Source organism: Pararge aegeria, chromosome 27 (genome assembly GCF_905163445.1).
Source record: "Pararge aegeria chromosome 27, ilParAegt1.1, whole genome shotgun sequence".
NCBI classification, from domain to species: Eukaryota; Metazoa; Arthropoda; class Insecta; order Lepidoptera; family Nymphalidae; genus Pararge; species Pararge aegeria.
In genome coordinates this window covers 1935974-1961381 of record NC_053206.1, presented here as the reverse complement: position 1 = coordinate 1961381, position 25408 = coordinate 1935974, and the positions used below count along the sequence as shown (strand labels likewise).

The 25408-nt window shown below is 36.1% G+C and overlaps 2 protein-coding genes across 2 annotated transcripts; one reads left to right on the top strand and one right to left on the bottom strand.

The window, feature by feature from the left end:
- Window positions 1-684: 684 nt before the first annotated feature.
- On the bottom strand, window positions 685-7586 carry LOC120635876 (gastrula zinc finger protein XlCGF57.1-like). The gene is made up of 4 exons (XM_039907085.1): window positions 7370-7586; window positions 5705-6026; window positions 4174-4222; window positions 685-2192 (listed from the first exon to the last, which is right to left on the bottom strand). The coding sequence occupies exons 2-4, from the start codon at window positions 6008-6010 to the stop codon at window positions 967-969; spliced, it is 1581 nt and encodes a 526-aa protein (XP_039763019.1). The 5' UTR covers window positions 6011-6026; window positions 7370-7586; the 3' UTR covers window positions 685-966.
- Window positions 7587-9330: 1744 nt separating this feature from the next.
- LOC120635536 (histone-lysine N-methyltransferase PRDM9-like) lies at window positions 9331-25408 on the top strand. Its single transcript, XM_039906554.1, has 8 exons — window positions 9331-9343; window positions 9753-9845; window positions 11227-11303; window positions 13164-13257; window positions 20149-20255; window positions 20859-21004; window positions 22339-22460; window positions 23680-25408. Exons 1-8 carry the CDS (start codon window positions 9331-9333, stop codon window positions 24954-24956), a joined length of 1929 nt encoding a protein of 642 aa, XP_039762488.1. The 3' UTR covers window positions 24957-25408.

Sequence of the window (25408 nt, the reverse complement as noted above, 5' to 3'; positions counted from 1 at the left end):
GCTTAAAGCAAAAAGGGCTCCACGCGTGAGTTGTTCAATCACTATGAGTTCCAACTTTTGAAGTCACGTTGCTTAAAGGTGTTTTAACAAGCTGAATCATCTGACGGTTATAAGAGCTATCGAATTTTCATGTCAATAATGAAAGTACTCATGTGGAATATAGAAGTTCTCATGTGAGTTTTTAGATTAAGTCAGCGTTAAAATCTTTATCACAGTTTGTCAGCTGTGTGTGTTCTCGCTTGGTTTATTAGATCGCTTAAGATCCAGTTTTTGTAGTCTCAAAGCTTAAAGCAAAAAGGGCTCCACGCGTGAGTTGTTCAAACACTACGAGTTCTAACTTTTGAAGTCACATTGCTTACAAGGTTTTTAACAAGCTGAATCATCTGTTGGTTATAAGAGCTATCGAATTTTCATGTGATTAATGAAAGTACTCATGTGAGTTTCTAGGTTAAGTCAGTATTAAAATCATTGTCACATAGTTTATCAGCAGTGTGTGTCCTCGCTTGGTTTATTAGATTGCTAAAGTTTCAATGTTGGTAGTCTCAATGTGTTAACGTTTAAGTAATATTTAATAAAAACGTACTTGCGGTAACGTATAACACTACAGTATATTTAAAACAACACAGCGTTTGTGTTTGCCGCACTCGCAGAACGCCGGAAAAACACGCCCGGCGTGTTCGGCCGCATCCTAGTAGGTACATTTATTTTAACACGCCTAGCGTTTTCGAGCCGCACACGCGTTACGTAGTTTTAAAACAAACGTTTGTGTTTTCAGCAGCCAACGTGTTAAAGCAAAAAGGCTCCACACGTGAGTTGTCTCACTACGAATACCAACTTTTGAACTCTTTTAACAAGCTGAATCATCTGTTGGTTATAAGAGCTATCGAATTTTCATGTGATTAATGAAAGTACTCATGTGGAATATAGAATTTCTCATGTCCGCAATGGAAGTGCTCATGTGAGTTTCTAGGTTAAGTCAGCGTTAAAATCATTGTCACATAGTTTGTCAGCGTTGTGTGTCCTAGCGTGGTTTATTAGCTCGCTTGATCTTGAACATTTATATTCACAATGCTTACAGCAAAAAGGTTTTTCTGACGTATGGCTCCACGCGTGAGTCAACAAAGCATTGGAGTTTGAACATCTGAAGTTACATTGCTTACAAGTATAGGGTTTTTTATCAGTGTGACTCATCGAGTGGGTTATAAGAGCACTCGGGATTGAGCATTTGAAGTCGCATAGCTTGCAGGAATAAGGGTTTCCGGTGGTGTGATTTGTGACATGGATTTTGAGATCACTTGATTTTAAACACTTATAATCACAATCCTCACAGGAATAAAACTTTTCCCCTGTGTGAATTCTCGCGTGAAATATTAAATCGCTCGCAGTCGAACATTTATAGTCGCAATGCTTGCAGGCATACGGTTTCTGTGAATTCCCGTGGGATCTTACGTGAGTGATTAAATCACATTTTCTTGGAAATTTCAATGGACACAGACTGCATTGGAAATCTGTCCCTCTGTTATGATACTTCAAGTGCCTACCGAAATTTGATTTGTCAGCGCATTTGTAGTCGCAATGCTTACAGTTGTAGGGTTTGTAGCCAGTGTGAGTTCTCATGTGCTTCTGTAATACACTTTTGAAATTACACTTATAATTGCAAACCTTGCACGAATGAGGAATTTTGGCGTTGTGTTTCATCCGCGAATGTTTTACTAAATTAGGCATTTTTCCAGTAACATATTTACATTCACTACAATGGAATACGGTTTTTTGCGGCGTACCTAGGTTGATGTCAGACAATTCAGTTTTGTCTACTCTTTCTAAATCTGTACGTTCATTTGAAAAAGTTATTATTTGTTTGCCACAGTCTGTATCTGTGCTCAAGACTTCCTTGGAAAGTTCTGTTGTGTTTTCTTGATTAGTGTCTGTAGGAATGAAATTATTTCTCCTCATCAATTCATTCGATATTATCCTTTTAATTGGCTTCCTATCTTTATGATAGACAGAAGTATTGCCACTCGCTGACACATCCTTCAACTGACATAGCGATTTGGTTATTTCATCTGTATCATCATCTTTCATATGTTGAATTGTATCAGCTTTTGCATTACATAATGGTTTTTGTGATTCAATAATGTACTTTTCAGATGTGGATGTTTCATCCATCTTCACGTTTTTGGTTGCTGTGAATTCTATAAGCAAAAAAATACAAAGTTATACAATATGTAAATGAAAACAGAAATATTACTTCGCAGGCTTTAGAGGTACATATTTACTGTCTCTGAGGGCGAAATGCTAATGCTAGTTTTTCAGCCAGCCAACTGCCATAGTCTTTACCGGAAGAAATCAGATACAGCCCTAACATCACATGCAAAATTAAAATGACTCCTGTCACGTTATTAGGTACGCGTCGCATAGCGTAAGTACTATGCGCGTGTCGGTATTTTATTATTATTATTATTATATAATGGACTAAGCAGCTTTCGCTGATGCGTCTATTCTTAAACTGAGTCAGTGATTCTGCAGTCACTACAACTTCAGGCAAGGCATTGATCTGTAGTTCTCTTCAATAATGGTACGGGACCTAGCAACGTTTGAAAGTTAAGAATTTCCAGGTAATAATTCTGGATTTTAAAAACATTTTAGAAGGCGTAATTTTTAATTTTATGTTTTTAAATAAGTCTACCAGACATTCTTTTTTTATTGCCCGACATTTTTGACAATGCTAGCAATGCTAATGCTATGTGCCATACGCGTTTTTTTTTTTTTATAAAAATTTAAAGTATATATAATGTCTGTAATTTTAATATTATGTTATTTAAAGATAAGAAAAACTTAAGGTTAAGCCTTAAATTCATAATAAAAAAATTGTACCAATGTTAATGATGTTCGATTTCATTTATTTTCAAGTACGTTTAAAATTACAGACATTATAAAATACTTTGAATTTTTTATAAAAAAAAAAAAAATGGCAATAAAAAAAGTATGTCTGTAGACTTATTTAAAAACAAAAAAATTAAAATTACGCCTCCTAAAATGTTTTTTAAATCCAGAATTATTACCTGGACAGATAGGATAATGAACGCAACCGCTACCGCCACCCAGATAGCCCAGACTCTAACCGAGAGTGCAAGATGGACGACATATGAAAAAATCTGCTGACCTAAAATTCTTTCTCGAAAACCTTGCTAGCTCCTATACTATAAGGTTGACATAAAATTAATATGCTACTTTTGAGATATTAAATATTTTTACAGGATGATTTGTAATGTTTTCCTGATGTGATCATAGATACTCTTTGCTATGGTCTGAGTGTCTCTGTGTGATCTTCTTTGAGTCTTTCTTGCTTACGCTAAAATATGTTGTTTCAAAACAATAACAATAATTATTGTTATTATTCAATGGGGCTTAATATAATCACTTTTAGTTCTATAAGTGAAATATATTTTGTATCACTCATGCGGGGAAAGTAGTATCTTGACGCTCGCTGTTGCGGTTGAAAAAGAACCGTTTGCCCATTTTTAAATTTGAGTGCGACAAGAATAATTTGAGTGCGACAAGTAAACTCGTCGCACTCAAATTTTAAAATGGGCAAACGGTTCTTTTTCAACCGCAACAGCGAGCGTCAAGATACTTTCCCCGCATGAGTAATACAAAATAGTATGTGCAACAAGTGCGACATCGATTACCCACTCAAGCGAGTGACCGCACTCGCTTCTCTCGTGCGTTCAACTTCGCTTTCGTGGGCAATCGACAACTTTTCGCACTAGTTGCACAATATACTATTTGAATTTATACTTTTGGCGCGATGGAGAAAAATGATGAGTGAATTTTTACGATGCGCGCGCACACCGACACCTGAATTCTACATCGTAAAGTTAGGTCTAGGTAGCATGAAAATCGATACCTATGTTCAAGTTGTATATTCTAGTTATTTTTATATTTAGAACACGTGTTTCGTAACAGTACAAACAGTGTGAATAAATAAATATTATTACGTTAATAAAATATTTTTGATTAATTTTAATATTTATCGTTAATTACTACTGCATTTTAGTTATTTTTTTTCTCCATACGCCAAAGAAGTACAACTTCTAACGCGTGTACGTGAGTACACACACTCTTTTTTTTTATACTTTTAATTTACTTCTATCCAATATTGTGTGCACTCACCAAGTGTGCGAGTACAGTCCACACTCAAACTTGCTTCAACTTGCTCTTGCTGAAAACAAATTGAATGTCAGATTATAACTTTAGTGTAAAGTCAATTCGCTTATGCTATATATACTATATATGGACAGCCGGTTGGCGCAGTGGGCAGCGACCCTGCTTTCCGCGTCCAAGGCCGTGGGTTCGATTCCCACAACTGGAAAAAAAAAAATTTGTGTGATGAACATAAGTGTTTTCAGTGTCTGGGTGTTTATCTGTATATTATAAGTATTTATGTGTATTATATATTCATAAAAAATATTCATCAGTTATCTTTGTACCCATAAGCGAGGTGTCCGATTGGGGTGACACTAATCTGGTACAGTTTAATGCTTCCAAAACCCAAGCGTGTTTGTTTTCCGCCAAACGGAGTCCGTTCCCCCTAACTCCGACTTTCCGAAATGTATCTGTGCCAATCACGAATAGTATTGAGCTCCTAGGTATCAGCATTTCGTCCAATCTAAGCTTTGGACAATGCATCGAGTCCAAAGCTAAAACTGCTGGCAAAAAACTTGGCATCCTCAACAAAGTTAAGCGCTACTTCACGCCAGAACAGCTTCTAACCCTGTACCAAGCTCAGGTTCGGTCGTGCATGGAGTACTGCAGCCATTTATGGGATGGCTCTGCCAAGTACCAGCTCGATGCTTTGGATTCGGTGGATCGTCGTGCTAGGAGACTCATTGGCAACGACCTTGTAGTCAGTAGACTTCAAAGCCTTGAACACCGGCGCAAGGTTGCTTGTCTGGCTGTTTTCTACAAGATACATTTCGGAGAGTGTGCTCAGGAGCTATTCGATTTGGTCAAACCATCTCCTTTCTACCATCGAACTGCGAGGCACCGAAAGAATCTGCACCGTTACGTGGTTGAAATACCATCAACACGTACGAAGCGTTTTGCTTCTTCCTTTCTGATCCGCACCGCAAAGGCTTGGAATGCCCTCCCATCTTCCGTCTTCCCTGATACCTATAATCTGGGTACCTTCAAATCAAGAGTGAATAGGCATCTTCTAGGCAAGCGCGCTTCATCTTAGGCTGCATCATCATTTACCATCAGGTGTGATTGCAGTCAAGCACTTGTCTATATAGTTAAAAAAAAAAAAAAACACAAGCTACGCTTACTTTGGGGCTATATGGCGATGTATGTATTGGTCGCAGTATATTTATTTATTTAATTATTTATTAATACTTATGGTAATAATTGACAGACCAAGCGACCTGATGGTAAGTTGGTAACTGTTGTATATAAGGAGCATTACTTTGCAGGGCATTTAAGACAGCCTGAAGCTCTTTGTTAGAGGCATGTTAAGATTCATATGCCTGTAACTACATGGGCAAAAACCCGATCCAGACCGGAACACAGCAATGCAATAATAATGCCCAGCACCAGAGATAAGTATGGCAGTTGTACTTTCCCAGTTGATTTCTGCCACAAAAAGCTCTAGATTCTATTAAACTTGCAATCTGAGGGGTAGCCAAGAAAACGGTAACTAACGAACCTCAACGTAAGTCAATGTTTGCTCAGTTTTTACTTTCTCTCTTATATTTGCTGCAATATGAACATTTTCACTTAATTGTTCCAGTAATAAACTCGTGCTTAGTTCATGGGGAAACACTTCAAACTGTGTGTCGTAGACATTCGCATAGTACTCTGTGTCCAAAGGTTCCTGTTTAACTGTAGTGTCATCTGATTTTTCTGTTTTTATTTCGACTTGATTGTCCACTTCATAGACCCTTTGATTTGATTGTGTTTCTACATCTGTTGATTTATGATTTGAATTGGCCAGGCCCTTTTCATTACTCATTCTGGTATGTTGAAAACTGCAATAACAAGATGCAATGCAATGGAATTTTTAGCAGTTTACATTAAATAAATAGTAGTTTCATACACATTCCAGATGGTGGTGGTCTGACATCCCAAGGTGACCAAGGGACCATTTTTTTATTTATTTTTTATTACATACACTAAAATAAGTAAGTATAAGATGTCTGCAAATATAATATTATCATCATCATCATATCAACCCATTACTGGCCCACTACAGGGAACAGGTCTCCCCCCACAACGAGAAGGGTTCAGACCGCAGTCAACCAAGCTGGCCCAGTCCAGATTGGTGGACTTCACACACCTTTGAGAACATTATCGAGAACTCTCAAGTATGTTAAGATACCTAGCATCGATATCTTCCATGACTCACCCACAGCTTTTAGAAAAAACTCACCGAACATTTATCGGTGAGTTAAATTTTGTGTTAAATTTTTTTTTTTTTTTGCAAATTAAGTTTATATGACGCTTTGTCAATGCTATGTGCACTTGTCATTGACGTGCATATCAGTCCATGTGTTCTTGTGTGTGCTTTGTTTAAAAAACGTGTAATATGCATGTTGTTAGTGCTCTTAAATAAATAAATAAATAAATGTTTCCTTACAATGTTTTCCTTCACAGGTGATACTTTAACTACCTACTTAAAACGCATATATAACTTAGAAAATTTAGAGGTGCATGCTGGGATTCTTAGCCCCCAAAAGTTAAGTGGGCTATCACGCCCAGTGGGTAGGACTATATCTTAATGTTACTGGCATTAATTAATATTTCACTTTTGAATAGCTTCTTATAGTGACAGATGTATTAAAATTGGTTCTGTAGTTCGAAAGATTATAAATTACAAACAAACAAACATAACCTTTCTCTTATTATCAACAGCCTATTACAGATAACTGTAGGGCTAGCACAGGCCGGAGAAAAAAATTATATCCCTGACAGGGGATATAATTAACGTGTGTACTTGGTAAAGCACGGTAAAAGGTTATAGGCGAAGTTTACCCCCGTCTATTATTACACAATACGCATATGTTATTCTGATATTATTACCACTTGTGCGAAAGTGCTCTGAGATAACTCTCAGACAACAAAGCTGTGGGAAAAAATTAATTTTTATTCTTTCTTTATTTCCCCGGAGACAATTGTGTACAGCCCCATGCTAGCCATGCTGATTGGCTAAAGACCTCCCCCAACGTGAGGGTTTGACTACACTTGGCAGACAGGTTGGTGATCACAGTAGGTGGTAGTAGCAGGGGATGCATTTGGCTGTTCTCTGTTATATTTCCTTAGTAAACTTGTATGATACCCGCCAGAAGCTTGAATTAACTTGAATGACAAGTACCTGTAAATCCTGATTGCAGTTTATTATTTATATTTTTGGAATATCACCAAACATAACTTTTGAGATAAATAAAAGTCCTGTATCTGAGCATAAATAAATGAGCAATATTAGTTTTAGTGATATTCTTTGCAAGTTTTTTTGACTCATAAAAATTATTTATATAAAATTTTTTCTCGGATCCTCATCACAGATTTCATAGCGATCACAGAATAATAAAAAAGACATTATCATAGACATTAATGTTCCTAGTGATGGGATCCTCATTAATTGTCTTGTCTCATCCCTGACAAAACACAGAGTTGTTTGTCAATGGATGCAACTTTCCATAGAATTAAATTTATTATTTCATTCATATACCACCAAAGATTATCACGTGCACTACTCAAGAGCTTTTAAAGAAAACAGTAGCTTACAACATTATATACGAATATTATTTAATACATCATAATTTGAAAACGTTTGAATTACCCGAATTAGGAAAAATTAGTCTACTGAAGAAATGGCTTTATGCCTTACTATGGAATTTTATTTGAATATTTATGACTTATTCATAACTTTACACTTTATGCTTTGCATTCAAATAAGATATTATGAATATTGTGCAATGTATCATAGCCGTACGGTGACATACCATTGCATTTTAGAAGAGAAGAATCAAGAAAAAAAGCTGACTATGGCTTAACGTATTACCGGGAAAGTTAGGCGCACAGCTAACTTTCCCGCCAATAGGATGTTAAAAAAATAAAAAAAGCGGGAAAGTTACATTATTAGAACCCAGTGGCGAGGAAGGAACAAATAATTCAATGCATTTCGACAGCAGTTGATTGTTGAACCGTGAACAAAACAAAATTTATTAAAATACACCGACAAAACGCGTTCAGAGGTAAGCGTTATTAGATAATTAAATAATAAATGATTAGTTCCCGGATTATAATATTAAAAAATGGCGTCAGACGTCAGCGTTTGTTATATAAAGTCATTGAGAATATGAGTATGAGTAAATATGAATCCTATATGATTTACATTATATTTTTAAAGAAGACATAGGATCTATTTGTGCTTAAAACTTTGGCGGCTCGTTGGCTTTGAGATTTTATATGTTGATTTTACATTATTATAATATATCAACCAAAATCAGATAAATGAGTGGTATAATCATTTGTCTGATGGTTATCATCGGAACATAGAGTAGGAGAAACCAATAAAATCAAATGTTAATATTAAAAAGTAACTGGATATATTTGTGAAAGGTAAAAAAGTACTTTTTAGTTCTATAAAAAGGAAGTACCCTAACCACTTCTCAGTACATATGTTGTCCTGGTACTTCGGTAGATCATCCGTTAATTGTTAGCCGACTTCAAAAAGGAGAAGGTCGACTGAATGTTTATTATTTTAGGTAGTTGCATAGGTACATCGATATTGGAAAAACTTTCATTGTTTGTTGAAATCTCTCAGTGTGGTTCCAAGGTCACAAAGCCATGATGGTAGTCAAGTCAAATCAAATATTTCTTCTATATGATATGATTATATAATATGACATAGAAGTGAGTTGCTGGCGATAACTTAACTCGTCAACTTAAAACTAAAGCTACGAGGGTTCCAAACGCGACCTGCTATAAGATGAAGCCCACAACAAACTTAGCCGATTGTTATTTTTTGTTATCACCATCTCACATTGTCATTTAAAACTATTAAAGCAGCAACCTGGTTAGAGCAATTATTTACACCCAAGCATACTATAATAGGACTTTTAAATTAAAATTAAAATTATATTTGATTAATAACCAATGTTCATGACATTGAGTTGGTGGGTATTTTTATATAAATACGGGTGCATTATCGATACACTCCAGTCTTACATGGACTCGAACGATGCAAAGATACCTTCCGGTGTCTTAGTCGTTTATCAAATTTATAAAAATTCTAAATTCAAATTCAAAATTTCTTTATTCATGTAGGCTATGGAGGGTACAGGTAAGGAGGATCGTCTGTGTATATGAAAAAGTGTCGTCAAAATGTATTAAATTAGGATGGCGCCACGTTTGCATCAAGGTAACTCTTAAAAGAAGCGCCAAACCAAATATCGTTAGAGTAGGCTTGAAAAATAAACAAGGAAGTAAGGTTGAAATTCTCAATAATTAACTACTTTAGTCGATAATGACATTAAATTTTTTAACTCGGCATACTTCAATTCATCTACGATTGCTACATTCATACCATACCCTGTGCATCCACCAGCGCCATTGTGGAGGATTTTTGAACTGTTATTTAGCGCATACAACTGGACACTTTTTCAACTTTTCTCCCATATAAGATGACTCTCCTTACCTCTACCCTCCATAATGTAGGCCTAAAATTTAACAGGTATCCCGGCATTCTTGAGAAATCGCAGTAGCAGTAACAATGCGCAATCTACGCAAGAAGCCACGCGTTAGCTACGCTGAACCCGAAGAGCCCAGCTTGGACGAATACGTTTGTAAGTGTCATCTAGGCTTGCGGAAAAAAAAATGCTGACAATGATTAATGTAACCGCCGCAATAAAAAAAACAAAAAATAAAGTTTCATTATAGTATACTAGCTGTTGGCCGCGACTTCGTCCGCGTTTGATTTTGTTTTTGATGTGGCATTCAATTTTTTTTTTCTCTCTACAAAACAGCGCCATCTAGTCCCAAAGTAAGCGTAGCTTGTGTTATGGGTACTAAGGTAACTGATGAATAATTTTAATGAAAAATATACATAAATACTTATAATATATAGATAAACACCCAGCACTGAAAAACATTAATGTTCATCACACAATTATTGTCCAGTTGTGGGAATCGAACCCACGGCCTTGGACTCAGAAAGCAGGGTCGCTACCCACTGCGCCAACCGACCGAATTAAGTTGTAGTTCTAAAAATAAAATTAAAGTATTCAGTATCGCTAAGCATTAAATGAGGGGTTTGCTGCTGTCCGCTGAGTAGTTCTGTCCTCTAACTCAAACCACATTCATCAGATCTAAACAAAGTTTGGGCAAAATTAAACTCATATTATAACCTCTATAGTACAAAAACATTTATTCAAATCTGTTATAATTTGTCGGAGTTCTGGTGTAAAATCGTCAAACACTTTCATCCCCTCTCCCAAAGGAAACAAGCTTAATGTCGGGATAAAAAGTGTCCTATATTACTTGTAACAATTCCAAGAATATGTGTACAAAGTTTCATGAGGATCTGTTAAATAGTTTTTGCGTGAAAGCGTAACAAACAAACTTACATTGACATTTATAATATTAGTAGGGATAGGGATTATACAACGAGTTTGGTAGATTTGATTTTAGAGTCGAGGCAGTATTTGAAAGCCAACGCGATGAGAAAGCCGAGAGTGTAATAATCAAAATACCACACGTACGCGTTTTATACGACGTCTTTCTTGCTCGTAACGTGGACCTTATTGCATCGTTATAAGGCTCATAACCAATACACACGCGTGTTTTATGTAATATTACCGCACTCGTGTTTTAATTACGATATCCCGATTATGTTATGTTTGGACTTCATTGCAAGATACGAGAAGACGGCCCATTTTTACGAGTTTTGTTGCGGTTAAAAATAGTACGCATATTCTGAAAATGAAAAAAATATTGATAAGAAACTATATTTTTTGTTATTTACAAACAATATAGTTTCTTATATTTCATCATTTTTCGATTCATTTTAGTCAATATTCATATACATATATATATTTTTAATATATAAGTAGGTATATCGATGCTCTACGGTACTTTTTGCAGCTTTTTGACATACAGTAGAACCAATACTATAAATATACTACGACAATACGCAGCCACAAAGTAAGCGTAGCTTATCTTTTGCAGTTTGCGCGGAGTGTCGGGATTACGTATATGAGTATTGCTCTATACACGGACCCTTGCTCATCGTACCCGACGACAAGGTAGGTATTTCTCCCACAACAAGCTAGATCCCGTATCTGATACCGTAGCGTTAGTCGACCCCAAACGAGTTGTACGCATATCAGACAGACAATATCGAGCGAGTCGCTGGTAACAACGACCTCCCTGGCGCAACTGGCATGCGCTGTTTATTTTAAGGAGGAGGTCCCGGTTTCGATTTGGGTGTAAATTATTGCTCTAACCAGGTTGCTCTTCTAATAATTTAAAATGACATTGTGAGATGGCGATAACAAAAAAAAAATAATAAAAACACCCGGCTAAGTTTGTTGTGGGCTTCTTCTTAGACCGGGACGCGTTTGGAACCTTCGTAGCTTTAGTTTTTAGTTTACGAATGTGATTATCGCCATCATCTCACTACCGTGTAATTCTTATGTACACATCAAAAGTGCCACCTGTGGGCCTACTTGAATAAAGATATTTTTGACTTTGACTTGGATTCCCGGGAGAGGCAAGTCTCGTCTGGTCTGGTGGGAGGCTTTGCCCGTGGCTAGTCACTACCCTACAAATAAATAAATATACTACGACGATACACACATAGCCATCTAGCCCCAAAGTAAGCGTAGCTTGTGTTATGGGTACTAAGATGACTGATGAATATTTTTATGAATAACATACATAAATTCTTATAATATTCATATAAACACCCAGACACTGAAAAACATTAATGTTCATCACACACACATTTTCCAGTTGTGGGAATCGAACCCACGGCCTTGGACTTGGAAAGCGATGCGCTGCCCACCGCGCCAATCAAACGACAAAGAAGTGCCGCTAAGAGATTTATCGTTCCGGTGCGATGTCGCGTAGAAACCTATTAGGGGTATAACTACCAAACTCCCAACCGGTTAGCCCGCTACCATCAAACAATCAATCAAAAATACTTTATTGCACACAAGAAAATAAAAATAAAAGAGAACAAAGGTAGAAGTCAATTAAATTTGTGTGACAAAGGCGGCCTTATCACTTAGTGGTTTCTTTCAGGCAACCATTATGAGGAATTGGCATATGAATCCTTATAGCAGTGCGCAAAATTCTAAGGATATACAATATACATACATATTAATAATTACAAAACAGTACATATATAAAATAAAATACTTACCATCATATCAAGTGATAGGATAGCCCTTCAATGAAATTTCAGGTAGTAAGTGGTGATGCAGTCTAATAAGGTAACGGGCTAACCTGTTAGGAGTATGGTAGTTCTATTAAACCCATATCTCTGATCTTTTTCAACGCTATATCGCTTAGCACGTCTTTGTCGGTAGGTAACGCACGGCGAAGAGAAAACCAGGGAAAATTCTTAAGATATAATTCGTCCCTATTTGGGACTTTATAACCTCGTCGAATGTCAGGAATCAAAATTCAAAAAATTCAAAATTCATTTATTTCAAGTGGGCCTAATACAAGCACTTTTGAAACGTCAAGTCTGTCCGTGTGTAGTGACTCTACCACCGGTTCGGTACGCCTATCCTTAAGTTTTCATATCTCCATACCACCGGTTCGGTACGCCTATCCTTAAGTTTTCATATCTCCATACTGGAGATAGGCTTTTATAACTCATCATTGGTCATTTTATATCATGATAAACGACTAAGACACTGGGAGATATCTTTGCATCGCTCGAGTCCATGTAGGACTGCGGTGCATCGATAATGCAGTCGTATTTATATCAAAATACCCACTAACTCAATGTCATGAACATAAATATCTGGCAAATATGAATTTATAGTTATCAAAAGTTTAATTAAATACCCACTTTATAAATTTACTGCAACAATCATCTGCATACCCATATATGCACGCCACTGCGGTATAGTTAATCGAACTTGTGGTAACAGGTGCCATCAAAATCGCCCTACCCTCCCATAGTCCCGCGCGCCGCCCTGACCATTCCTCGCGTGTTCCTACACATCGCCCCTTCCATCATAACAGGTTTGAAATGCTCCATACTCTAGGTGAGCCATACTAAGAAAGATTCACGTAGGGAAACTAAAAGAAATGTTTTCTTTATATGCTTTTCTACATATTAATTTACCTATCACATGTTTACACCTTTTCCCATCGATTCACCCTGTCATACAAGAGGATGTGACTCGTTGGGAAACGCAATGGAATAACAAAGTTGCAAAGAGTAACAGGTGTGACTCGATGGAAAAAGAAAATACCAATAACATGACTTTTATGCGAACATGTTTACCATTTCTTCATGGAGGTGATAGATTTGAATTGTATTTTTACCAGAACTGTATAAAAAATTGACCTTCCTTAACATAACCTTCCTTTATATAGTCCGGTAAATTTAGACATTCGAAGGTGTATAAAGTCCTGTGTATGGAAATAAAAATTATTCAAGGTCGAAGGTCAAAAAAATGAGTTTTTCGCGATTTTCAGCAAAACGGTAAGTTTTATCCTATCAAAATCGCGATACTCATTTTTTTGACCTTTGACCTTGAATAAAAAAAATTCATAACCGGAAAGATGGGGAACTTTTAAATATTATTTATAATTGTTTTTAACAATATTATAGATTTTCAGCTTGTTGAGACTTTATGCACCTTCACTCTCATTTTTCGGTCCAAATTTACCGGACTTAAAGCTTTCCGTTCTAGACATAAAATAGTTAAAATCATTCTATTAGCCTACTTATAAAGTGCGAAGCAGCTTGGCGTGGTCATCTTAGACCCCACAAGAACAGCGAGGCGCCGTGAACGGTGGCGTCCTTATGTGGTTGATATTACATCAACACGCAAGAAACGTTTTTTATCATATATATGATAACTCATACTTAATCATTTATTTATTCTTTAAAATAATTGTTTTATAAATATGACCTAAAATAAACTATTTAAAACTGAATAAAATCTAAATCGTCTTCGAAACCACTGCCGCGACGTACAGTTTCTAAGATGCTGGCAGCATTGCCCCTTTGGATGGCCAAACTAATTCGTCGGCCCGCTCTAGGATCACCGGTAGTCTCGATAACCCTTTTCGATAATTCTTTGAAAAGAGCTCGTGCCTCCGGACACGGACTTTTGGAGTAGAGACTTTGTGACCGTGGGCACAAAGTCTCTACTCCAAAAGGCCCAAAAATCGCAAATCGCGTCAAGCGCTGGTCTAACGTTAATAATAAAAAAAAGTTAAAAGTCAAGGAAAATCCAAACGTCAAGCCAAGCCTCATAATCTCATTACCAAAAAAAAGTACCTTATACTTTTCACGCTTTAAAAAAAACAGATTCGCTCTCTCTCTGTAGAATCTGTTTTTTTTAATTATTCAATGACGTGGGTGGAATAAAAAAAAATACAACATTTTTCGCCATTCTCGGCGTAAAGCAACACAGTATTTCGCTAGCATTGTGAATAAACCCAATTTTCATTAGAGACACACTGACGACTAGTGTATTATTAAAGTAATTAAACGACAACTAATTACCCAGAGATTTTGAATAGCAAACAGCGCGCTGCGATTTGCGATTTGCGATTGCGAACTTGGCAGCCACGCAATGATTTTAGCAGAAGTGAAAATAAAGAAACCAAAAATTCCATCCAAATGAATAACCTATCGACAAATTAAAAACATTAATACTATAGATTTTAATAAAGACCTTGAGAACGTAAACTGGAGTGCTATTATCAACGAGGAATGCATTGATAATATGGTGGAGTTATTTAATAAAAAAAATCTCAACCTCTATAATAAACATGCCCCTGAATTATCATTAATTGCTAAAGATAAATATAGTCCTTGGATAACTAGTAATGTTCGTCTCATGATGAAATTGCGTGATAAGGCACATGCAAAAAATAAAACATTAAAAAACTATGAAAATAAAAGCAACTATGAAATTTTAAAATATCTTTCCGATTTCAGTGCTAATAGTGAAAAAAAAGCTTATTATGATTATAATATAAATGCACATTTACATAATTCTATTTATCTTTGGAAAAATCTCAAGAAACATGTCCTACCAAGCTTTAAGAACACTAAGTGACCTACCAGAACATTTTGATAATCTTGATGTAATAAATGACCATTTTCTAAATATACCTGGTGATAATGATATTTACCCGTCTGTTTTAGACTATTTCGAGACTCATAAATTCTCCGCGGTTAGTAGTTTTGAACTGGAGACTGTACGTGATTATGAAGTAGCAAAAATTATACTAGGAATTAAATCTAACGCGAGAGGAATAGACGAAGTAAACTTGGATATGATTATTCTTACACTACCGACTACTCTTAACATCATCACAGCTATAGTTAATAAATCAATATTATCTACGAAATTTCCTTCATGCTGGAGAACAGCCTTAATCTTACCTTTACCCAAGAATGATAACCCATCTGAAATCAAGGATTTAAGGCCAATAAGTATTCTTCCATATCTTTCTAAGATTCTTGAAAAGTTATTTACAACCAAGTCATAAAGTATTGCGAAAAAAATAATTTATTACCATATAATCAGGGTTCAGGAAAAATCGTAGCACATCTTCCGCTTTATCAGACGTCATAGATGATTTACTCACATCCCAAGATGCCGGTCAGGGTAGTATCCTTGTTCTGCTAGACTGCAACAAGTGGTTATACGAAAAACCGGTGGAAAAGACCTAGTTTCGACTCTAAAGCCTGTTAGTAGAGGTGTTCCTCAGGGGTCAATTTTGGGTCCTCTTTTATTTTTTTTGTACTCTGCCGAGATAATTAACTGTATGGAAAACTGTCAATATCATTCATACGCTGATGACCTTTAAATGTATGTTCCTGTTAATCACCAAGACGTTAATAACGCAGTCGGGCAATTGAATAAAGTCCTTGATAAAATTTTACTGTGGTGTCAACATAATGCTCTTATTCTTAACCCTATCAAGTCTAAATTTATGGTAATAGGATCCAAAAAGCAAGTAAAATTTTAACTTACCAGCCAAAGTTGAATATCAATGGAGTATGCCTCGAACATGTAAGTGATGCTCGTAATCTAGGACTTCGAATGGATGAAAACTTACGTTTCGAAAAACATGTAGTGGAACTAGTACGAAACTGTTTTTATAGACTAAAAGTACTATACAGGATTAGACCTTACATTAACATAAATCTTCGAATGAAGCTTTGTGACACGCTGATACTTTCGAAACTAAATTATTGTTTTACTGTTTATGGTCCATGTCTTTTAGTAAATCGTGGCGATTAATTCAGCGCATACAAAATGCTTGCGGCCGATTTTTCGTTACTATTCCGCCCAGATCTCACATCAGTCCTTTTTTAAATGACCATGACTTACTAAACATGAAAAATAGATATAATCTGCTAGTAGGCACTCTTCTTTTTGGTGTTGTTTAAACAAAAGAACCACCATACCTGTATAGGAAATTAGTTTGGCGCGACCCTAGCTACGGTAAAAGAACTACAGCGCCACCACTATCGATGCCATGCCACAGGTCTGCAGCATTTCGTGGCAGTTTAAAATATCTTGCCACCAAATGCTGGAACGACATCCCACCGCCTTTTAGAAATGCGAAATCAAAGTTTTGCTTTAAAAAATTGTATCGTTTTGGTTTAAAAAACTATTATCTACTGAATATTCAAAAATCTAATGTGGCACTATCTTATAATAATAACTACTAAAAACTAAAAATTATTATCTGACTAAATACTTTTCCATTACTTCTTAAATAAAAATGAATTTTCATCTCCTTTTCATTATGAAGTTACTTTCTTTTATAAAGTTTATATTTTTTTTGTTTTTATATGTGATTCCATAACTGGACTTCCCTCAACTAAATAGGTACTGACAGAATACCAGCGTTGTGGGTACATTAGTATCCGGAACATTAAGCTGAGTCAGAACCTTTTTATTGGCACGACTCATCATAGACTAAGCTATTAATAATTATGTACAAAATTTTAAGTTAATCCGTATGTAAGTCTGTTTGTGTTGGTCTGGTAAATTCACGGGCGACACAAACGAGTCAAGTTTTATAAATTTAAGTTCTTTTAATGATATAGAAAATCTTAAACAGTGCAATATACTAGGTTACATAAAATTCATAATTCGTTTAAAGGAAATTGCATACAATTCTACAATAAACTACCAATTGATATCTTGGAGATGTCTCTTAAAAAGTTCAAAGTTTGTATTAAACGTAAGCTTATAGAAAAGTCCTATTATAGTATAAAGGACTACGTAAACGATAAAAAACCTTGGGTGTAAATTATTGCTCTAACCAGGTTGCTCTTCTAATAATTTAAAATGACATTGTGAGATGGTGATAACAAAAAAAAAACACCCGGCTAAGTTTGTTGTGGGCTTCTTCTTAGACCAGGACGCGTTTAGAACCCTCGTAGCTTTAGTTTTAAGTTTACGAATGTGGTTATCGCCATCATCTCACTACCGTGTAATTGATGTACGCATCAAAAGTGCCACCTGTGGGCCTACTTGAATAAAGATATTTTTGACTTTGACTTTAAACATTCCCGCTTAACCATCTTTATAAAACTCAAAAGACTTGACAAATGTAAGGGAGCAGGACCTGACAATATGCCTCCAATTTTTTTAATCAATTGCGCGCGGCTGATCTCTTTACCAAATGTAAGGGAGCAGGACCTGACAATATGCCTCCAATTTTTTTAATCAATTGCGCGCGGCTGATCTCTTTACCACTAACGATGATTTTTAATAAGTCTTTAATAGATGGCCACACAGTTTACAAATCTGGGAAACAGAAAGATGTGAAAAATTATCGCCCTATATCAATCATATCTACCATGGCAAAAGCTTTTGAATCTTTAGTGTAATAATAATAAATAAATAATAAATATATTACGACAATACACACATCGCCATCTAGCCCCAAAGTAAGCGTAGCTTATGTTATGGGTACTAAGATGACTGTTGAATATTTTTATAAATAAAATACATAAATACTTAGAATATACATATAAACACCCAGACACTGAAAAACATTCATGCTCATCACACGAACATTTTCCAGTTGTGGGAATCGAACCCACGGCCTTGTACTCAGAAAGCAGGATCGCTGCAAACTGCGCCAATCGGCCGTCAAACGTTTGTAATAACATGTATACACATTTAAAAAACTATGTAAGTGACAAGCAGCATGGATTTATGTGCCAACGCTCTACTAATACCAATTTATGACTGCATGTAACAAATATTGCTGAATGTATTGATCGTGGTTATCAAATGGATGCAATATACGCTGATTTTTCAAAGGCTTTTGACAAAGTTAATCATCGACTACTACTGAGCAAACTGCAGGCAAATGGTATCTCTGACTCTTTGCTGAAGTGTAGCACATCATACCTTGTGAATAGGAAGTCAAGGGTAGTAATTAATGAGCATCAATCAGAAGTGATTATAGCGGAATCTGGGGTGCCTCAAGGATCGAACTTAGGACCTCTGTTTTTTAATATATTTATTAACGATATAACTGACATTTTCTTCAACAGCAATGCAAGTCTCTTTGCTGATGATTTGAAATTGACGCGAATTGTTCACTGTGATAATGACATAAAATTATTACAGGAAGATTTGAGTAGATTAAATGATTGGTGTAATATGAATAAAATGTTCTTAAATATTGACTTTTATGTGATAGCACTTTCACATAAAATTCACGCGGAATAAAAATACATTACTATCTGTATATGACATAGATGATAGGCAGTTGACTGAAGTTAGTATGATCCGTGACTTAGGCGTTGTTTTACATAGCAAATTAACTTTTGTACCCCACATTGATAAAACTCTTGACCTAGCGAAAATAAAATAAATAAAATAAAATAAATCGTTAGGATTTGTACTCAGGACTACTAAAAATTTTAAAAGATGTGCTACTATAATAAGACTAATTGATTGTTATGTGCGAAGCAAAGTTGAATATTGTTGCACAGTCTGGTCACCATACACTAAAATTTATATTAAGAGGATTGAAAGAGTACAAGAACGATTTTTGCGACTGCTCTTTTATATATTCAATAGAAATCTTCATAATTATACAGACAGGCTTATTTATTTTAAAAAGCAAAGTCTTGAACATAGACGAGAGCTGTTGTCAATGACATTCTTATTTAATTTGTTTAACAATGGCGTTGATTGTCCTGAACTGATTCACAGATTTGCGATTAGAACACCGCGCACAAACACTCCTCGGGTGCCTTGTAATTTGTTGTATCACAGGCCTTATAGAACGAAGTTGTGTAAATATTCTCCCTTACCAAGAATATCCGACATTTATAACGATTACGTAAAAAAACAAAAAGAAATAGACTTATTTCATTATAAATACACTGACTTAGGGCGTAAAATTATTGACACTTTTAATTGTAATATCTGACATTTCAAGATAAAAATAAAATAAATACTTGACTTCTTATGTTATCAAATATTCAAAATTTAATAAGCTTATACATGGACATTGATGTTAATTTTTTTTTAATTTAATTTAAATTTTAATTTTAATTCTATTTAATTTTTTAACATTATAACCTTATTAATTAGTAAAATATTTTTAGACATTTATTTTGTAATGCAGTTATGTATAAAAAGTAATTAATTTTGAAATTATTTGTAAACGTTGTGAAAACCTGTAATAAGCTGAACATTCACTTAGCTCACAACGTAAAAACTTGGACAAAAAAAAATGTATTAGCGGTTGGTTTTCCTAAATAAATAAACAAATTCTATTCTACTCTATTAATGGTGATCATTCAACAGTTGCATAAATAACTATTAAATCCGTGGCGTTTTAGAAATGCTTAATATTGACAGAAAAAAACGTTAAATTTGAGATTCCCGTCTTTGAAAATAGGAGCTGGTTTGGGAGTGTTCACTACGTTAACCTTGCCCAGTGGGGTCCGCTTCGGTCCTTACCGAGGCAAGAAGACCAAAGAAGTAACTTCCACGTATTGCTGGCAGGTACGTACTTTCATAATACATTTAGTGTAATAAAATCGTTTCCCACTTTCACGAAGCTTTATCCAAAACTTTTTATTAATATAAATAATATGGATGGTAAAGTAGTTATTCCGTAGGATAAACGATCTGTTTTAAAATCCTTAATTAAGAAACATTGTCTGGAAGCGGTGATAGCCCAGTGTGTAGGAGCTCTGCTTCACTTTCGGGGGGCCAAGTTGGAATCCCAGCAGGCACCTCTTAACTTTTCTAAGTTATGTGCAGTTTAAGTAATTAAAATATCACTCGCTTCAACGGTGAAGGAAAACATTGTGAGGAAAACTGCATGCCTGAGAGTTCTACATAATGTTCTCAAAGGTGTGTGGAGTCCACCAATCCGCACTGGGCCAGCGTGGTGGACTACGTCCTTAACCCCTTCTCATTGGTAGGAAACGCGTGCCCTGTAGTTGGCCGGTAATGGGTTGACCCGATTGGCTGACACACTCCCACATGTTTAGTTCGTTTACCTGCAAATTAAAATGAATGCAGCGCTTAAACATTAAAGCGTTACGCCTTAAAGATTAAAAAAACGCCTTCTTAAAGGTTTCTTACATAACGTTTGTACAGCTGTACGATCGCAACGGCAAGCGGTCGCACGTGGTCGACGCCGACGACGCCAACAGCTCCAACTGGATGCGCTACGTGAACTGCTCGCGCCACTGGTGCGAGCAGAACCTGGTCGCGTTCCAGTACCGGGGCGAGCTGTACTACAGGTACTGTATATCACAACTGGATACGCTACGTGAAGGTTCTGCTCGCGCCACACGTGCGAGCAGAACCTTCACGTCGCTATCGAGTACCGGGGGGGCGCTGTTTTACATACAGCTGTACAATAAAATAAATAAATAAACAAACAGATCAGAAGATCTGTTGTTCGGAGATTCGGAGAACTGGAGATATTGACTTTACAATGAATAATTCTTAACAATTTTCATAAAATATCATGCAATTCCGCAAAATACGCCTGCTGCTTCTTTCCAATATTATCTAACTAAAAATCTTTGCGATCGCTTAATTTACAGCTTGAAAAACCAATAAATCCGGGCTTGTATTTTAGATTTCATCACAGTAACATACCTAAACCTTTTTGGCCAGAAAAAGAATCTGACGTAGGGGAACTACTTAAACGTATGAAATAAAACATGTCTTCAGAAAACACGTTTTCAAGTAATGAATATTACTATCTACACTGTAATTTTTTTGTGTTACTTGAAATAGTTACGTAATATTTAATAAAACATGTCATGTTTACAAATTGCAATTATATTTGAAGGCTCAGTGAAAATAAACACAACTTTCTTCTTTTAGTATTTTAATTATAATTTTTCCTCCTTTACTTAATATTTCACACTTTTTTTATTCTTCTTTCCACCTTCCCATCAACTACCCGACTGCCTAGTCATCCACGTCGATGTCTTTTTTGTCGGTACAATCACCCCACCGCCACATTGGTCGATCTTTTTCTGCATTGATGTCATTGGCTGGTTTCATTAAAATCAGCCAACTAACCATCTTATAATCTAATAAATATTCTTGACGTAGTTAAAATCAATAAAAGTAACAAGTTCTAAAACATTTTTAAATAATAACAATTTATGTGGGATGACGGTGATTTAAAATCTGTATTTAACCGAACCTAACATATTTAAACTAAATTAAAAAAATATATATTTGAGAAATGAAAAAAAAAAAACATTATGTTCTTAGAAATATCAATAATAAGACACAAGAAAAGCCTTTAAGCCAGCGAACTAAACCTTAGAGCACTTTAAGTATAAACATTTGTCGCCGAACAACTGCTCCCAGCGGCCACTCCACTAAACGTTCTTTAATCTCACTGTCTAAATTACTCAGTCTTTCACAACACTAGCAGCGTTAGAGGCGATGTAGATTAAAAATAAAAATAAAGTCGCTAACTGATACAAATATTGTGTTAACATTCGAGTGCTCCGAGTCTCGTTCGCGGCGACAACGTGACAAAGCATTTCTTGTTATTAAGATCTTTATGATCACATACATAAAAGCATGGTTTCTCTATTTAATTCAGGACAATAAAAATCATTCCCCGTTTCACGGAGCTGATGGTGTTCTACGGAGGCGAGTTCGCCAACATGCTGCATATCAACATACGGACATACAACTCCCCTGCGGGATACGCACAGAAGTTTGGTACGCACATAATTGCTACTCCCCTGGGAAAGGTTTCAAACGATATAGCTTAAGTCAATGCCGTTATAAACGTGTGACATACATTTATTTCCAGGTAACAAACAGACACTTTTACTTTATATTCAAAATTCTATGAGTCCTATCACAGGCACTTATGAAGCGTTGAGCGTTGTATATGTTACCGTTATTGTGATTTGTGACGTGGTGTTAATAGTTGCATTCGTTTAAAACTAAAGCTAGGAGGCGGGTTCTAAACGCGTCCGCCTATGAGCCGAAAACAAACGTAGCCAAGTTTTTATTTTTGTTATCACCATCTCACAATCAATAAATATTATGCTACGAAGTTAAAGCAAAGCTTTATATCAATCATGTAATCTTTAATGGGATATTTCTAAGAAACGCATTCGCTTAAAATGGGTCTCATAGGAAGACTCCATAACAGCTGGCGATGGAGAAAGCTATGCTAGGTGTATCTACACGATTAATCAGAGGAGCTAGAGTTACAGACATAGCTCAGCTAGTCACAAGCTGAAATGGCAATAGGTGGAGCACATAGCTCGGAGAACCGATGGGCGTTGGGGTTCCAAGGTGCTGAAATGGCGACCCCGCACTGGTAAACTGGTAATCAGAATCGCTGGGAGCCGCTGGACGTGGCCCAGGACCGTGGATTTGGAACTCCCTACAAAAGACCTATGTCCAGCAGTGGAAGACTCCATCGACAACCGACTACAGCGGGCAGCGACCCTGCTTTCTAGGCCGTGTGTTCGATTCCCACAACTGGAAAGGTTTGTGTGATGGTTAAAAGGCTATATGACAGTTTAATATTTATTATTTTCAAATTCAAATTCATTTATTTCAAGGCCTACTTTATAAGCACTTTTGAAACGTCAAGTATGTATGTTTGTGTGACCGGAAACACAGTTGACCGGTTCGGAAAGCAGATTCTACCGAGAAGAGCCGACAAGAAACTCAGTAGTTGCTATTTTTTATTGAAAGCAATATTTAACAACGACTCTAAAAGGAAGTTGAAATATTGCAAACTCCTAAGTTTAGGTATAAAGAAAGGGCAATTTAAAATCGGCATGGAATTAAATAAAATACCTACCTGTAAAAGCGTGATCCCTTTTCGAAAATGCTATCCAGTAGATTGTTTACTAAGTTTACAATGTTTCAAAAATTGTCTCTAGTATTGTACTTAATCTATAAGAATACCTTTCAGGAGCACCTCCCAAGAAATCACACACAACTATAAAGAATACACCACCTACATTAACGTCATCCAAAGAAAATAATAAGAAATCGCCACCCATTATGAATCAAGCTAAGAGAGTAGAATGTGACGCCAACAAGGAAAACCAACGAAACAGTGAAGATAAAAATGTAAAAACGAAAACGAATAAACCTAAAACCTTAGCCGTCAAGAAAAAGTATATACCGCCGATGAAAAAGGCGAATGTAATTCAAAATGAATTAAACATAAAAAATAACCAAAAGATAGAAGTCTGTGACAGATCAACGTCCGTTACGGAACCGGTGGCAAAAAGAGCTAAGCTACAGCCCATTGTGGCAAAATTCGAAGAGCAAAAAGTTATAGAAACTGAACCCGAATCAAACACCCAAAAGATTGTTGTGAACCAAAGCGATATTTTACTCCAAAACAACTTAATTTGTGATATTTGCCAATATAGAAGCAACTCCAAAAACAATTTGGAGAAACACTTGATTTTACACACACATGTCAATAACGTATTTAAGTGTAGCTATTGTGGATATACGACTAAGAATAAATTTTGCTTGATATTACATTTGAAAACTCACACTGGTGAGAAACCGTTCTCTTGTAATGATTGTGATTACAAATGCACAACAAGCGGTGCCTTGAAGAGCCACATGAGCACACACACTGGTGAGAAACCGTTCTCTTGTAATGTTTGTGATTACAAATGTACACAAAGCTGTAATTTAAAGACACACATGAGAACACACACTGGTGAGAATCCGTTCTCTTGTAATGTTTGTGATTACAAATGTACACAAAGCTGTAATTTAAAGACACACATGAGAACACACACTGGTGAGAATCCGTTCTCTTGTAATGTTTGTGATTACAAATGTACACAAAGGTGTAGTTTAAAGACACACATGAGAACACACACTGGTGAGAATCCGTTCTCTTGTAATGTTTGTGATTACAAATGTACAAGAAGCTGTAATTTAAAGACACACATGAGAACACACACTGGTGAGAATCCGTTCTCTTGTAATGTTTGTGATTACAAATGTACACAAAGCTGTAATTTAAAGACACACATGAGAACACACACTGGTGAGAAACCGTTCTCTTGTAATGGTTGTGATTACAAATGTTCAACAAGCGGTAACTTAAAGAAACATGTTAGAACACACACTGGTGAGAAACCGTTATCTTGTAATGTTTGTGATTACAAATGTACACGAAGCTGTTATTTAAAGACACACATGAGAACACACTGGTGAAATACAAAACTTGTAAATTTTTTAAGTATTCGCATGGGAACACGTCATATTTGAGAGACCAAGCACACCTGATGGTAAGTGGAAAATCACCGCCTATAAACAGAGCAACACTTTGCACGGCATGCAAGGAACCCATTTTTCCCACCATTATCGATCACCAGTCTAAGACGGTAGCGCACTAACCTGTAAGGGTATGGTAGTATCGGTTTCTACGCGACATCGCACCGGATCAATAAATCGCTTAGCTGCGCGTCTTTTGTCGGTAGGGTGGTTACTAGCCACCGCCGAAGCCTTCTATCAGACCAGAGGAAAAGAAGAAATGATAAATTCCAAAATTGCCCCTGCCGGAATCGAACCCGGAACCTCCTAATTAAATTCACAGTTCTCACCGTTGCGCCAGTCCATCAACCTGGGGGCAACTGTTAAGCCGTTTTAATGGTAGCATTACAAGC